The sequence below is a fragment of the Erithacus rubecula genome, assembly GCF_903797595.1.
Source record: "Erithacus rubecula genome assembly, chromosome: 14".
Lineage (NCBI taxonomy): Eukaryota > Metazoa > Chordata > Aves > Passeriformes > Muscicapidae > Erithacus > Erithacus rubecula.
In genome coordinates, this window is record NC_136666.1 from 2857701 (window position 1) to 2870275 (window position 12575).

At 59.2% G+C, this 12575-nt stretch overlaps 1 protein-coding gene across 11 annotated transcripts; it reads left to right on the plus strand.

The window, feature by feature from the left end:
• Positions 1-41: 41 nt before the first annotated feature.
• AP3B2 (adaptor related protein complex 3 subunit beta 2) lies at positions 42-12045 on the plus strand. Of its 11 annotated transcripts, none has more exons than XM_079317921.1 (27): positions 42-207; positions 3122-3197; positions 3309-3383; positions 3495-3590; positions 3676-3836; positions 3958-4024; positions 4494-4676; positions 4787-4963; positions 5190-5287; positions 5561-5615; positions 5764-5835; positions 6000-6062; positions 6275-6407; positions 6490-6599; positions 6672-6848; positions 6933-7119; positions 7220-7338; positions 7558-7669; positions 7970-8165; positions 8242-8404; positions 8498-8552; positions 9193-9299; positions 9428-9659; positions 9745-9829; positions 10262-10359; positions 11022-11160; positions 11558-12043. In XM_079317921.1, the coding sequence occupies exons 1-27, from the start codon at positions 95-97 to the stop codon at positions 11706-11708; spliced, it is 3300 nt and encodes a 1099-aa protein (XP_079174047.1). In that variant the 5' UTR covers positions 42-94; the 3' UTR covers positions 11709-12043. The 11 variants fall into 11 exon arrangements, 8 of the variants coding, with proteins under 8 accessions (XP_079174047.1, XP_079174043.1, XP_079174049.1 ...); XM_079317920.1 differs by having other exon boundaries at positions 55-207; positions 4784-4963; positions 11558-12044; XM_079317917.1 differs by having other exon boundaries at positions 6490-6848; positions 11558-12044.
• Positions 12046-12575: the final 530 nt, after the last annotated feature.

The window sequence follows — 12575 nt, forward strand, 5'->3', positions numbered from 1 at the left end:
GGCGCGCTCCAGCCGGGCCCGTCCCCGCCCGCGCTGACATCAGTGCCCGCGTCCCCCCCGCATCCATCCCGCATCCCGCATCGCTCCCGCCGCCATGGCCGCCAGCCCGGCCTACGGCGAGGAGAAGGGCGGCTCCTCCAGCCTGGGCGAGCCCGAGTACGGCCACGACCCCGCCAGCGGCGGCATCTTCTCATCCGACTACAAGAGGTGGGGACAATGCGGGCGCGGGGGACAAGGACGAGCCCGCCCGTGTGGCCGCCGCCGCAGGCCTTGGCCGCCGGCCTGGGCGGGGAGCGGCACCGAGCCGGGGCTGGAGCGGCCCCCGACGCGGGCACGGGGACGGGGACAGGGACGGGATTTGGATGTGCATGGGGATGGCGATGTGGATAGGGATGAGGATGGGGACAGGGATGGGGCAGGGAATGCGGCCACTGTCGCCGTCACCGTGATTGCAGGTTGCCAAGGCCGGAGAGGGTTTTGTGGGAGCACCGCAGGATTTTGGAGATGATGGAGTTGGGGGAGATGTGCGGGGATCCCCCTTGAACCTCCCACCTGGGGCTGGGGCGAGCCGGGCACGGTGTTGCCACCGTGGGGTCTGCTCCTGGGGCTCTCCTGAGCGGACACCCCCTCCCCACGGCGCACCGAGGCTCCCCGCGGGGAGTGGGGTGTGGAGGAATGTCACCCTGCGTGGGACAGACCCCTGGCGGGGTGGGCACGGGTGAACAGGAATTGGGGGGTGTGCTCCTGGAGCTGCAGAAATGTGTCTCGGCCCTTCCTACCAGTGTCAGTGTGTCGCTGTAGGTCTAGGAAGCGGCGAAAGGATACAGCAGCATCAGTGTCCCCAACTCTGGCAGTGTTTCCCCATCCCTGCTGCCCCGGAGGAAATCGCTGAATCACTGTCTGGCAGCATCACTCTCTCTACCCCTGCCTGTGTCCCCCAGTCCAGCGGTGTCCCCCCATCTCTGCCCCTGTGGTAGTATCCCCACATATGACAAGGTTCCTCAAGTCCTAATTCCCTGGCAGTGTCCCCCACTTTGAATGTGTACCCCACCCTGACCTCTTGGCAGTGTCCCCAGTTTGGGAGTACATCCCAGTTTTGGGAGTCTGGGAGTCCTCTCCCTGTACTCCTCCCTAATGCTGGCAGTGTCCCCCATTCTGGGTATGTCCCTGATCTGCGACACGCTGGCAGTGTCCCTGTCTGACTGGGTCCCCCTTCCCTGAACCCCTGGCAGTGTTGCCTTCTCTCTTATACTCTGGTAATGTCCCTCAGAATGAGAGTGTCTACCCAGGCCTGAGGCCCTGGCACTGTCCCCCACTCTGGATGTGCCCTCCATCCATGACCTGCTAGCAGTATCCCTATCTCACAGTGTCCCCCCATCTCCTGACCCCTTGGTGGTGTCCCTTGCCACTGTCTGGCAATGTAACACTCTGCCACTCTACCCCCGGCTGTGTCCCCCAGTATGGCAATTTCCCCCAACCCTGATCCACTGGCAGTGGATCCAGTCTGGCAGTGCACTCTATCCATGACCCACTATCAGTGTCCCCATCTCAGAGTGTGTGTACCTCCCATGAGCCCCTGGCAGTGTCCTCCAGTTTTTCCAAGTCTCCCCCTCTCTGACCACTCCTTGGCAGTGTCTCCTGGCCTGGAAGTGCTCCCATGCCTGCCAGTATCCTCTGATCCCCACTGGCAGTGTCCCCCTCTCTGGCACCATTCCCCAGCCCTGACACCCTGGCTGTGTCCCCCAGTCTGTCCAGGTTACTTCAGTGATCTGCCATCAGTGCCTCCCATTCTGGCAGTGGCACCACCCTCATGGCAGTGTTGCCTTACCCCTGACCTCCTGGCAGTGTCCCCCACTCCCACAGTGTTTCCCCACACCTATAGTGTCAGTATAATCTGCAGACTGCCCTTCACCAGAGCCACATCAGGTCTGTCACCATTCCTGTGAGCCATTCATGGCACATGGGGCAAGACAAATGCATAAAGTGAACTCCACCACCCAGGTAAGACACCCAGAGGTGCCCCATCATGCCACCCTACCACCCAGGCAGAGTATTCCACCTTGATGTGCATTCCCTGCCCAGGACTGAGCCACTCAGCACTGGGGAAGGAGCTCCCTGCAGTGTCCCCAAGCCCCACCAGCAGGTCAGATGTCACTTTGGACGTGTCCTCATCCACTGGGAACGGCATCCTGATCTAGGTTGCAACCGAACCCCAGCCACAGCATCAGGTTTCAGCCCACTGCGCTGGGCAGAGGAGCGGGGCCACAGCCCTGTCACCATCCCCGGGCCACTGCTGCCAGCCACAGCTATGATGTCCTTGCCGCCAGTGCAGAAGCTGCTGCGGCAGCTGCCGGTGGGGCCGTCTGGCTGGCCGAAAACACCAGAGGGTGGTGGTGTGGCCGAGGAGGTGACAAGCCCGGTGCTGGCCACCGAGGCTGGACAAGCCGTCTGCTACAGCGCCCTGCGAGCTGATGAGCTGCGGCCCCTCGCTGGCACCAAGCCCGCAGTGGACACTGGCACCGGGCCACCGCCGCGGTAAGACTCCCCCAAGGAGCACCCCCAGGACCCTCTGTGATGGTGCCTCTGGAAGAGCATCATCCCATGGGTGTCACCCTCAGTTGCTGCAAGTAGACACAGCCTTGCAGGTGCTCCCTGTTTAGGGGGATCAGTGTCCCTTAGGAAAGAGGACATTGGTGACAACTTTACAAAAGACTGGTGGCATTTTCCCAGTCCAGGGAGAGGACCAGGGAAGGGCTTTGCATCGGGGTGTGCTGTTAGATCCATGTCCATGAGGGGACAAAGGACACCCAGCCAAGCCAGGATGGAGCTGGTGATGGGCACCTGTGGTTTAGGGACAGTGTAGGGTGACAGCCACAGCCAGGATGGGACAGGGTTCTTGTCCCAGTGCCTGGGATGAGGATGGCACTGGGTGCTAGCACCATGCCAGTCCCTCTGGTTCCTCTTTCACCTGGCTGTAACCCAACTCCTGTCCCCATAAATATTTCACAGTGAAGGGTTGGATTGCCAGCCTGATGGTAGGCTGGGAGCAAAATAATAAAAAAAACCAGACTAAAACCAGTTAAAAATGTGAAAATGGGAATTTACCTCTGGTGTGGTTCAGGCATGATGACCTCAAGGAGATGCTTGACAGCAACAAGGATTCACTCAAGCTGGAGGCCATGAAGAGGATTGTGGCGGTGGGTGTTGCTGTCACTGCTGGGGACCACTGCTGGTGCCTAGCTGTGTCATGTTGTCCCAGCCCCTGCTGTGCCAGCTGCCCAGTGTTACACCACTTCTTCTCCCCCTAGATGATTGCCCGTGGTAAAAACGCCTCCGATCTCTTCCCAGCTGTGGTGAAAAACGTTGCCTGCAAGAACATTGAGGTGAGGAAGATCTTGGGTGGCCCTGGCAGCATCCCTGAGTCTGGCACTTTCCCAGTTTTTGGGGATTGGCTGGAGTCTGGGGGGCTCTGAGGTGGCACCTTCACCTTGCAGGTGAAGAAGCTGGTGTACGTATACCTGGTGCGCTATGCGGAGGAACAGCAGGATCTGGCCCTGCTCTCCATCTCCACCTTCCAGCGAGGACTCAAGGTGGGCTGGCTTGAGGACCCAGGGGGGGTCTGGAGGAGCATTGAGTCTGTCACAGCTGCACTGCTGTCCCCACATGTCCCCACAGGACCCCAACCAGCTGATCCGTGCCAGTGCCCTGCGCGTCCTGTCCAGCATCCGTGTGCCCATAATCGTGCCCATCATGATGCTGGCCATCAAGGAGGCCGCCTCGGACATGTCCCCATATGTGCGCAAGACGGCTGCACATGCCATCCCCAAGCTGTACAGGTAACGGGGGGAAGGCAGCTGCTAAATTTAGGGGATACCACTAAGGGTCTTGGCCACTTGGTACAGGCAGAGATGGGGAGGAGCTCGGTCCAGCATCACCTCCCCTGCTCCTCCCTCACAGCCTCGACTCAGACCAGAAGGACCAGCTTATCGAAGTGATCGAGAAGCTGCTGGCTGACAAGACCACGGTGAGCAGGGTGCAGTGCTTCCCCCACCTCTAAATCTGGGAACATCACTGGCCTGGTGCCCTCATGGGGATGGAGATGTTCCCACCATGGATGCAGCCATCCCCACAGGGCTGGCATCCTCATGGGATGCCATTGTCCTCACTGATCCAGCATCCATGAAGGGATGCAGCCATCTCCCAAACCAACATCTTTGTGGGGATGCCACTATCCCCACCTATCCAGCATCCTCACAGGAATGCAGATGTTGCCACCAAACTGGTGTCCTTGTGGGGATGAAGCCATCCCTGGAGAGCTATCATCCTTCTGGGAGTACTGCTGTCCCTACTGGGCCAATATCCTCATGGGAAATTCACCAACTCCACTGAGCTGGCATCCCTAGAAGGAAGGGCTGCCCACCAAACCAAAACCCTCTTGGAGATGCCACCATGCGCACCCCTCCAGTAATTCATCCCAGGTTTTCCCTCTGCAGCTGGTGGCGGGCAGCGTGGTGATGGCATTTGAGGAGGTGTGCCCAGAGCGCATAGACCTCATCCACAAGAACTACCGCAAGCTCTGCAACCTGCTCATCGACGTGGAGGAATGGGGGCAGGTGGTCATCATCAACATGCTGACTCGCTACGCCCGCACCCAGTTCCTCAGCCCCAACCAAAATGTGAGTTTGGGAGCACAGGATGCCCTGGGAGCCCTGGGGTGTCCCAGGAGCCTCTAGGGAGGTGAAGGGAGAGTATTTTTGGGAATACAAAGGGTCCCAACTGCCAGCAGGAGTCCTTGCTGGAGGAGAACACTGAGAAGGCTTTCTATGGCTCTGAGGAGGAGGATGCCAAGGATGCCAAGGCAGAGGCAGCTGTGTTGGCCAAGTGCAAGCCCTATGTCATGGACCCCGACCACCGCCTGCTCCTGCGCAATACCAAGCCCCTGCTGCAGAGCCGCAACGCTGCGGTGAGACCCTTGCTGCCACCCTGTTCATCCCCCAGGGCCACTGGTGGCATCCATTGGCTTATGATGGCCCATGGTCAAGGACTCACTGGGGTGTTTGAGGGCCACCCAGAGATGGGTGTCCTCAGGGCCAGGCTACCTCCAAGTGCTGAGAGTGGCATTGGGGGACATGGCCATCCTTAGGGTGTCCCCCAGTTCCAGCAGGTGACCCTTGGGTGTGTGTCCATAGGTGGTGATGGCTGTGGCACAGCTCTACTTCCACCTGGCACCCAAGGCAGAGGTTGGAGTCATTGCAAAGGCACTCGTACGGCTTCTGCGGAGTCACAGGTCTGTGGCATCTGGGTTGTGGTGGTGTCCTACCCCTCCACCCCTCCTGTTGGTACCCATGGGGAGCTCCAAAACCCTGTGAGAGACCCTCAAACAGCCCATCCCTGGAAGGACATCAGGTTGGAGGCCTTTTTGGGCTGGCCCAGTCCAGACATGGGATGACAGCGACTTGTGACATCAGGCTGGTGATGGGTCCTGGTGCATATTCACAGGGACTTGCTGAGGGTGCCTGGTCCTGCCCCACTGATAATGGTCCCCTCTTTGTCCCCACAGTGAGGTGCAGTATGTTGTGCTGCAGAATGTGGCCACCATGTCCATCAAGCGGCGGGTGAGTCTCAGATTTGGTGTGAGAGGTGTTGGCCCTGTTGACTCTGGAGGGAGATGAGGATTAGCCAACAAGGTCACCTGAGACTGGAGATGACCTTAGAAAGGTGGGGGGACAGAGATGATACTAATGTCTCTGGCTGTGCATGCAGGGGATGTTTGAGCCTTATCTGAAAAGTTTCTACATCCGCTCCACGGACCCCACACAGATCAAGATCCTCAAGGTGAGCTGAAAACACCTAGCAGAACCTGTCAGGGGTGGGTTTGGGGCTTCATGGAGCTGTTTCCTTGGTTCAGCTGTCCTCATGCCCTGGGAACAGAAGGGCATCAAGGCCCTGTGCCCTGTCACCATGCCCCTGTGCTGCCCATCTCTTCCTCTTTCCTGCAGCTGGAGGTCCTCACCAACCTGGCCAACGAGACCAACATCTCCACCATCCTGCGAGAGTTCCAGGTATGGCCATACTGAGGCTGCCACCCTGGCATGGCTCTTGATGCCAAACTACCACCATGGAAGGGGCAGAGAAGAGCCCCTCCAGGAGGAGTGGGCTGAGGCCATACCAACCCCATCAGCAGTTCCAAAGGGCCCCAATGTGTGACCACTGCCGGGGCATGTCTGGCACTGGCACATGGGTGATGTGTTGTGTGCCCTCCATGCCTGTGCAGACCTACATCCGCAGCATGGACAAGGACTTTGTGGCAGCCACCATCCAAGCCATCGGGCGCTGTGCCACCAACATCGGGAAGGTGCGGGACACCTGCCTCAATGGCCTGGTGCAGCTCCTCTCCAACAGGGATGGTGAGTACACATGGCAGGGGTGAAATGGCAGCTCCATCACTGTCAGGGCAGGACACAACTGAGGCTGGGTCTCTGCCCACAGAGCTGGTGGTGGCCGAATCTGTGGTGGTCATCAAAAAGCTGCTGCAGATGCAGCCAGCCCAGCACAGTGAGATCATCAAGCACATGGCCAAGCTCACTGACAACATCCAGGTTGGTTGGGGTGTTGCTGGCCCACAGGAGAAGGGATGGCAGCAGTGCCACATGTCCGAGGTCATTTCACAGGTGCCAATGGCACGGGCCAGCATCCTGTGGCTCATCGGCGAGTACTGCGAGCACGTGCCCAAGATTGCGCCTGACGTGCTGCGCAAGATGGCCAAGTCCTTCACCAACGAGGAGGACATCGTCAAGCTGCAGGTCATCAACCTGGCAGCTAAGCTCTACCTGACCAACTCCAAGCAGGTACCGGGGATGTGATCCTAGGGTGTGCCTCGGTTTCCCTGTCGGGGAGGGAGAGGCCAGCCCTGAGCATGTCATCTGACACAGAGCAAGCTGCTGACCCAGTACGTCCTCAACTTGGCCAAGTACGACCAGAATTACGACATCCGCGACCGGGCTCGCTTCATCCGCCAGCTCATCGTGCCCACTGAGAAGAGCGGGGCCCTCAATAAGTATGCCAAGAAGCTCTTCCTGGCCCAAAAACCAGCTCCCATCTTGGAGTCTTCCTTCAAAGGTACCATCCCTGGCCACAGGGCACTGGGACATGGGGCGAGCTGTCACCACAATGCTGCATGGCTGTCCCTGAGCTGCTGCCTCCTCTCACTTTGTTGTAGATCGAGATCATTTCCAACTGGGCTCCCTATCCCATCTGCTCAATGCTAAGGCTGTGGGCTACCAGGAGCTGCCTGACTGGCCAGATGAGGCCCCCGACCCCTCTGTGAGGAATGTGGAGGTGCGTGGAGCACTCTGGGTATGTTGGGGAGGAGGGGCCAAGGTGGGGACACTGACTCAAGGTCTTGGAAGAGCCCCAGAAGGTACCCAGATACTGCTCACCTGTCGCAGTTCCCTCTCTAATGCTCATACATCTGCTTTGGAATGGGGGGACAAGGGTGGCTTTTTGGATCTCCCAATCATGGGTGATGGCCCTGCTCCATCAACCCTGTGCCAGCAGGTTCCTGAGTGGACCAAGTGCACCAGCCGGGAGAAGAGGAAGGAGAAGGTGGAGAAGCCTTTCTACTCTGACTCAGAGGGTGAATCGGGGCCCACTGAGTCGGCAGACAGTGGTGAGGACCTGGCATGGGACCATGGCATTAGACACTGGGCAGTGGTCACTGTGGCCATCAGGCAGGTGCCACAATGGTTGGGCATTGGACAGGGGACATGACAGTGGGGACACTCCGTCATGGGAGGGACATGGCAGGAGATGTGAAGGGATGCAGCGGTGGGCAGTGGGGACACAGTGGAATGCAGTGACACTATGCAGGGATGCAGCGGGAGGATGGAGGATGTAGTGGGATGAAGTGGAAGATGGGAGAATGTGGGGGGACACAGCAGCAGGGCTGCACTCTGCTGTGCTCCCACAGAGCCTGAGTCTGGCAGCGAAGAGAATGGCAGCAGCAGCAGCAGCTCTGGCAGCTCCAGCTCTGACACGGAGGAGGAGGAGGAAGAGGAAGAGGAAGACAGCGGGGAGCAGTCAGAGGACAAGGAGGAGGAGGAGAAGAGGCCAAAGAGGAAGGACAAGGAAGGTTCCCATAAGGCAGTCTTGGGGAGCGCGGGCAGGTACGCCCTGGGAAGGCAAGGGGGTGCTCCCAGCAAAACCTCTGCCTCAGCCCCCTGAGCTGGGCTCTCCCTGCAGCCCCAGCGAGGAAGAGGAGGAGGAGGAAAGGGCAAAGAAGGCCAAGAAGAAGGCTCTGCAGGGGAGGAAGGGCCGTGCCGAAACCTCATCAGAGGCCAGCACGTCTGAGAGCAGCTCCTCTGGCTCCGACTCTGGCTCCGAGGCAGAGGCCAAACAGAGGAAGGTGATGAGGGCTGGGAGGGGATGGGCTGGGATAGGGGGCTGCACAGGGATACCTGTACCCCCTGCTGAACTCCCCATCTCTGCCCCCCTACAGCCCCCCAGCAGCAAGGCCAGCCCCAAGGAGATCTCCCTGCTTGACCTGGATGACTGTGAGTGGCTGTTTGGAATATGTGAATATGTGGTGGTGCTGCTGGGGAAATTGAGGCATGAGCACTCACCCCAATATCAGAACTCCATGGGTCCTTTGGGAACTACAGAGCTGGGACAAGGATAGGTGTGGTGAGGGGTCCTTGTACCCAGAGGATGGCTGTGGAACAGGCAGCTGTGACTATTGGATTGTCCCCGTGTGGCCATGTATAGGGACAGCCTACAGGGTTGTGTCTATACCAATGGAGCTATGCCACTGGGCTGCCCTTGTGTGGCTCTTCCCATGGGGCCGTTCCACCAGGCTGTCCCCATATGGCTGTCCCCATAGGGCTATCCCCATCAGACTATCCCCATGGAGTTGTCTCCGTGGCACTATGCCACCATGTCTGTCCCCATGTGGTTGTCCCCATGGAGCTGTGCCACTGGGCCTGTCCCCATGTGGTTGTCCTCATGGGACTATGCCACCAGGGATGTCCCCCACATGGCTGTCCCTCTGTGCTTGTTCCCATGTAGCTGTTCCACCAGGGCTCTCCCCATGCCATTGTCCCCATGGAGCTGAGTCACTAGAACTGTCCCTGTGTGGGTGTCCCCGTCGGGCTGTGAGTTCTGTTAACCCTTTCTTCCCCTCTCCCCATGCTGCAGTTACTCCATCTCCTGTCCAGCCCATCCCCTCCAGCAGCATCATCTCCACCAGCCTGGTGACCGACCTGGAGGGCCTCACTCTCACTGACAGCTCCCTGACACCCACCGTAAGGCTCCCCCATGCCCTCCCTGGGGAGCTCCCAGGCCTCCTATCACCTGTGGGGGCTCCTGGGCCCTCTGCCACCCGCAGGGGTTGCAGGGAGCCCTGAGCAGCCCCTGCTGTCCCCTGGTGCAGCTGCTGAGCCCGGCATTCAGTGCAGTGAAGACCTATGAGCTGCTGCACCGCATGGCAGGCGAGGGGCTTGCGGTCGAGTACTGCTTCAGCCGGCGGCCCTTCCCAGGAGACCCCCACATGGTGGCCGTGCAGATCCAGATCTCCAACAACACCGACACCGAGGTGAAGAACCTGCGAGTCAACGAGCCCAAGCCACTGTCTGGCATGCGGATACAGGAGTTCCCTGAGATTGGTATGGCATGGCTGTGACGCCGTGGGACAATGGGGACAGGGGTTGGGTGAGAATGTGGGATGTAGTGGCAGCCCTGTGGTTCCAGAGCACCTGGCACCAGGGGACACGGCCACTGTGGTGATGGGCATCGACTTCTGTGACTCTACCCAGGCGGCAAACTTCCAGCTGTGGTGAGCATCTGTCACTGGGCAGGGCAGGATGGGTGTCCCCAGGGATCAGGGCACGTGGTGCTCCAGAGATGGGGAAAGTGAGATAGGTATCAACATCCCTCCAGGTAGCAGGGAACAGGGGACAGCAGAAACAGGGCATGGGGTATCCCAGGGGATGGAGGACAGCAGGACAAACACCAGAGTCCTTCCAGGGAAGAGGAGACACTCAGATGGGCATGGGGTGGTTGGGGGACAGTAGGAAATGCACAGGCCTCCCTGCAGGGGACAAGGACGCAGCAGCAGCTCCAGGTCCAGCCTGACAGGTTTCCCCCATTCTTGAGCCCTTTTGTGCCAGTTTCCCCCAGTCACCCCTGCCCAGGGCAGGGATGAGAGCAGGACATGGAGAGGGGACATATTCTGGGCACGTGCTCGTCTCACTGCCTGTCTCCCCAGCACCCACACACGCCAGTTCTACGTCTCCATCCAGCCACCCGTGGGGGAGCTCATGGCCCCTGTCTTCATGAGTGAGAATGAGTTCAAGAAGGAGCAGGGTGAGTGGGGCTGGGGATGGATAAAATGTGCTGCACAGGCACCTACCATTGACACTCACCCCCAATTTTGTCCCCTCTGCCGCCCTTGCTGTGGCCCTAGAGCACCTGGCACGGCCGGGTGAGGGTAAGTGGCTGCTCAGCTGGCCCCTAGAGTAGCTCTGCTCCCCTCACCCACTCCTGCACCCCCAGTGTGTGGGCTGGGATGACCACTCTGGTGCAAGGGTGGCTTTATTGGGTCCCCACAAAGCGTGAAGGGCTCATGCTACCCCTGGCACTCCCAAAACTGTGTCTGGTGAGTGACACCCTGTGTTTCCATGCTTCTGGATTATCACATCCCCATTCTGACCCCATGGATGGGGTCTGTGGGGGTGCTTGGTGCCCTGCAGCACCTGGCCCCATTGCTGCCACTTTCCAGAGGAGCCCATCCCCAGTGATATGGTTGCTGCCACCAGGCAGCAACATGGGGATGAGCCCAGGAAAGGTTACGAAGGATTTTCCTCAAACCACTGAATCCTGAACCAAGAGCGAGCAGAGCAGCCAGCTCAGGATGTCACAGGGAGCTTGAACACGGGAGCTGGACAGGCTTGCTTTAGGCATGTTAAAGCAGGGCCCAGCAGGGTATGTGGCCAGAGATGGGCAGGTTCCTCTGTTACCTGCTCTAGGAAAGCTGATGGGCATGAGCGAGATCACAGAGAAGCTGACGCTGCCTGAGAAATGCCAAAGTGACCACACCATCGTCCAGCAACTGACCTCGGCCGCCAACGTGGGCCGCGTGCCCTGCGGTGCCAGCAACGAGTACAGGTAGCTGGAACCCCACACCTGGATCAGACAGGCACTGTCACCACTCCATTCCCACCTGAATCACAGCACGGCTTCCTTTAGGATGAGGAGCTTGCATGAATGCAAATGGGACAGTGGCCATGGGTGGCAGGTTCCTGCCTGTCCCCAGTGGAGCATTCCATGGGGCCAGAGGGTGGCAGGGGATGGCTTGCCTTGAAGCCCTGTGTTCACCACCATGGGGCCAGAGGGTGGCAGGGGACAGCTTGCCTTGAAGCCCTGTGTTCACCACCCATCCCATGGGGCCAGAGGGTGGCAGGGGACAGCCTGCCTTGAAGCCCTGTGTTCACCACCCATCCCATGGGGCCAGAGGGTGGCAGGGGACAGCCTGCCTTGAAGCCCTGTGTTCACCACCCAACAGGTTTGCAGCCAAGACAGTGACAAGCGGGAGCCTGGTGCTCATCACCCTGGAGCGGCGGGAGGGCTCCACGGCTCAGCTGACCATCAACAGTGAGAAGATGGTCATTGGCACCATGCTGGTGAAGGACATCATCCAGGCCCTGGCACAGTGACAGCTGGGGGTTGCTGCACCCATGGCCCTGCCGTCCCACCCCTTCTGTCCCGTGCTGCTCCTCAAAACACTCCCTTGCCCCCGTTTCTGCCATCCCTTCCCCAATCCCAAAAGCGGTGGCAGACAGCGACCCCCGTGCCAGCTTTGCTGCTGGGTGGAAGGAGCAGGATGGGGCATGTGGGATGCAGGGAGGTGTCCTACTCAGAATGCCAGAAGCAGTTCCAGCCCCCACAGAGCACAGTGTGCCCCCAGTCCCTCCCATAATCTCCCAATGTAACCCTTATTTATTATGTCCACGGTCTCCCAATAAAGCTCTTCAACCTACTGCCTTTCCTTCCTCTGCTCTGTGGGCACATCAGCCCCAAATTCTCCCCATGCCGTGCTCTGCTAGCTTCCCAGGGCGGCCCCCAGGGGACATCAGGGGACCAGCCATCTCTTAGGTGACTGGAAACATGCAGAGTCTCCCAGGGGTGGGTGGCTACTGGCTCCTGGAGAAAACCTGGCACATGGTCTCGGGGTGAACCCCCTCGAGCAGGAAGTCCTCAGGCATCTGAGGAGTCTTGGGAGGGTTCCAGCTGTTTATTCAAGGCAGAATTGCTCATGCTTTGACCGCAGAAATACCTGCTATGTCAGTGCTGGGTCTGCAGTGTCACTGGAGAGATTCCTGGGGCCAGTTTAGGAAGGGTTTTCAGCTCCAAACTGGGATTATGAAAAAAAAAAAAAAAAGAAGGAAATCTGACTCTTTATTAAGATCTCTCCTCCCAGCATGGACTGGGTGGGATTTAGATGAGCACTCTGGCTCTCTTCATCCAAAGCTGCAGCCCAGCACAGGCCAGGCCTGGCATCAGAGGCAGAGGATGAGCAAAGG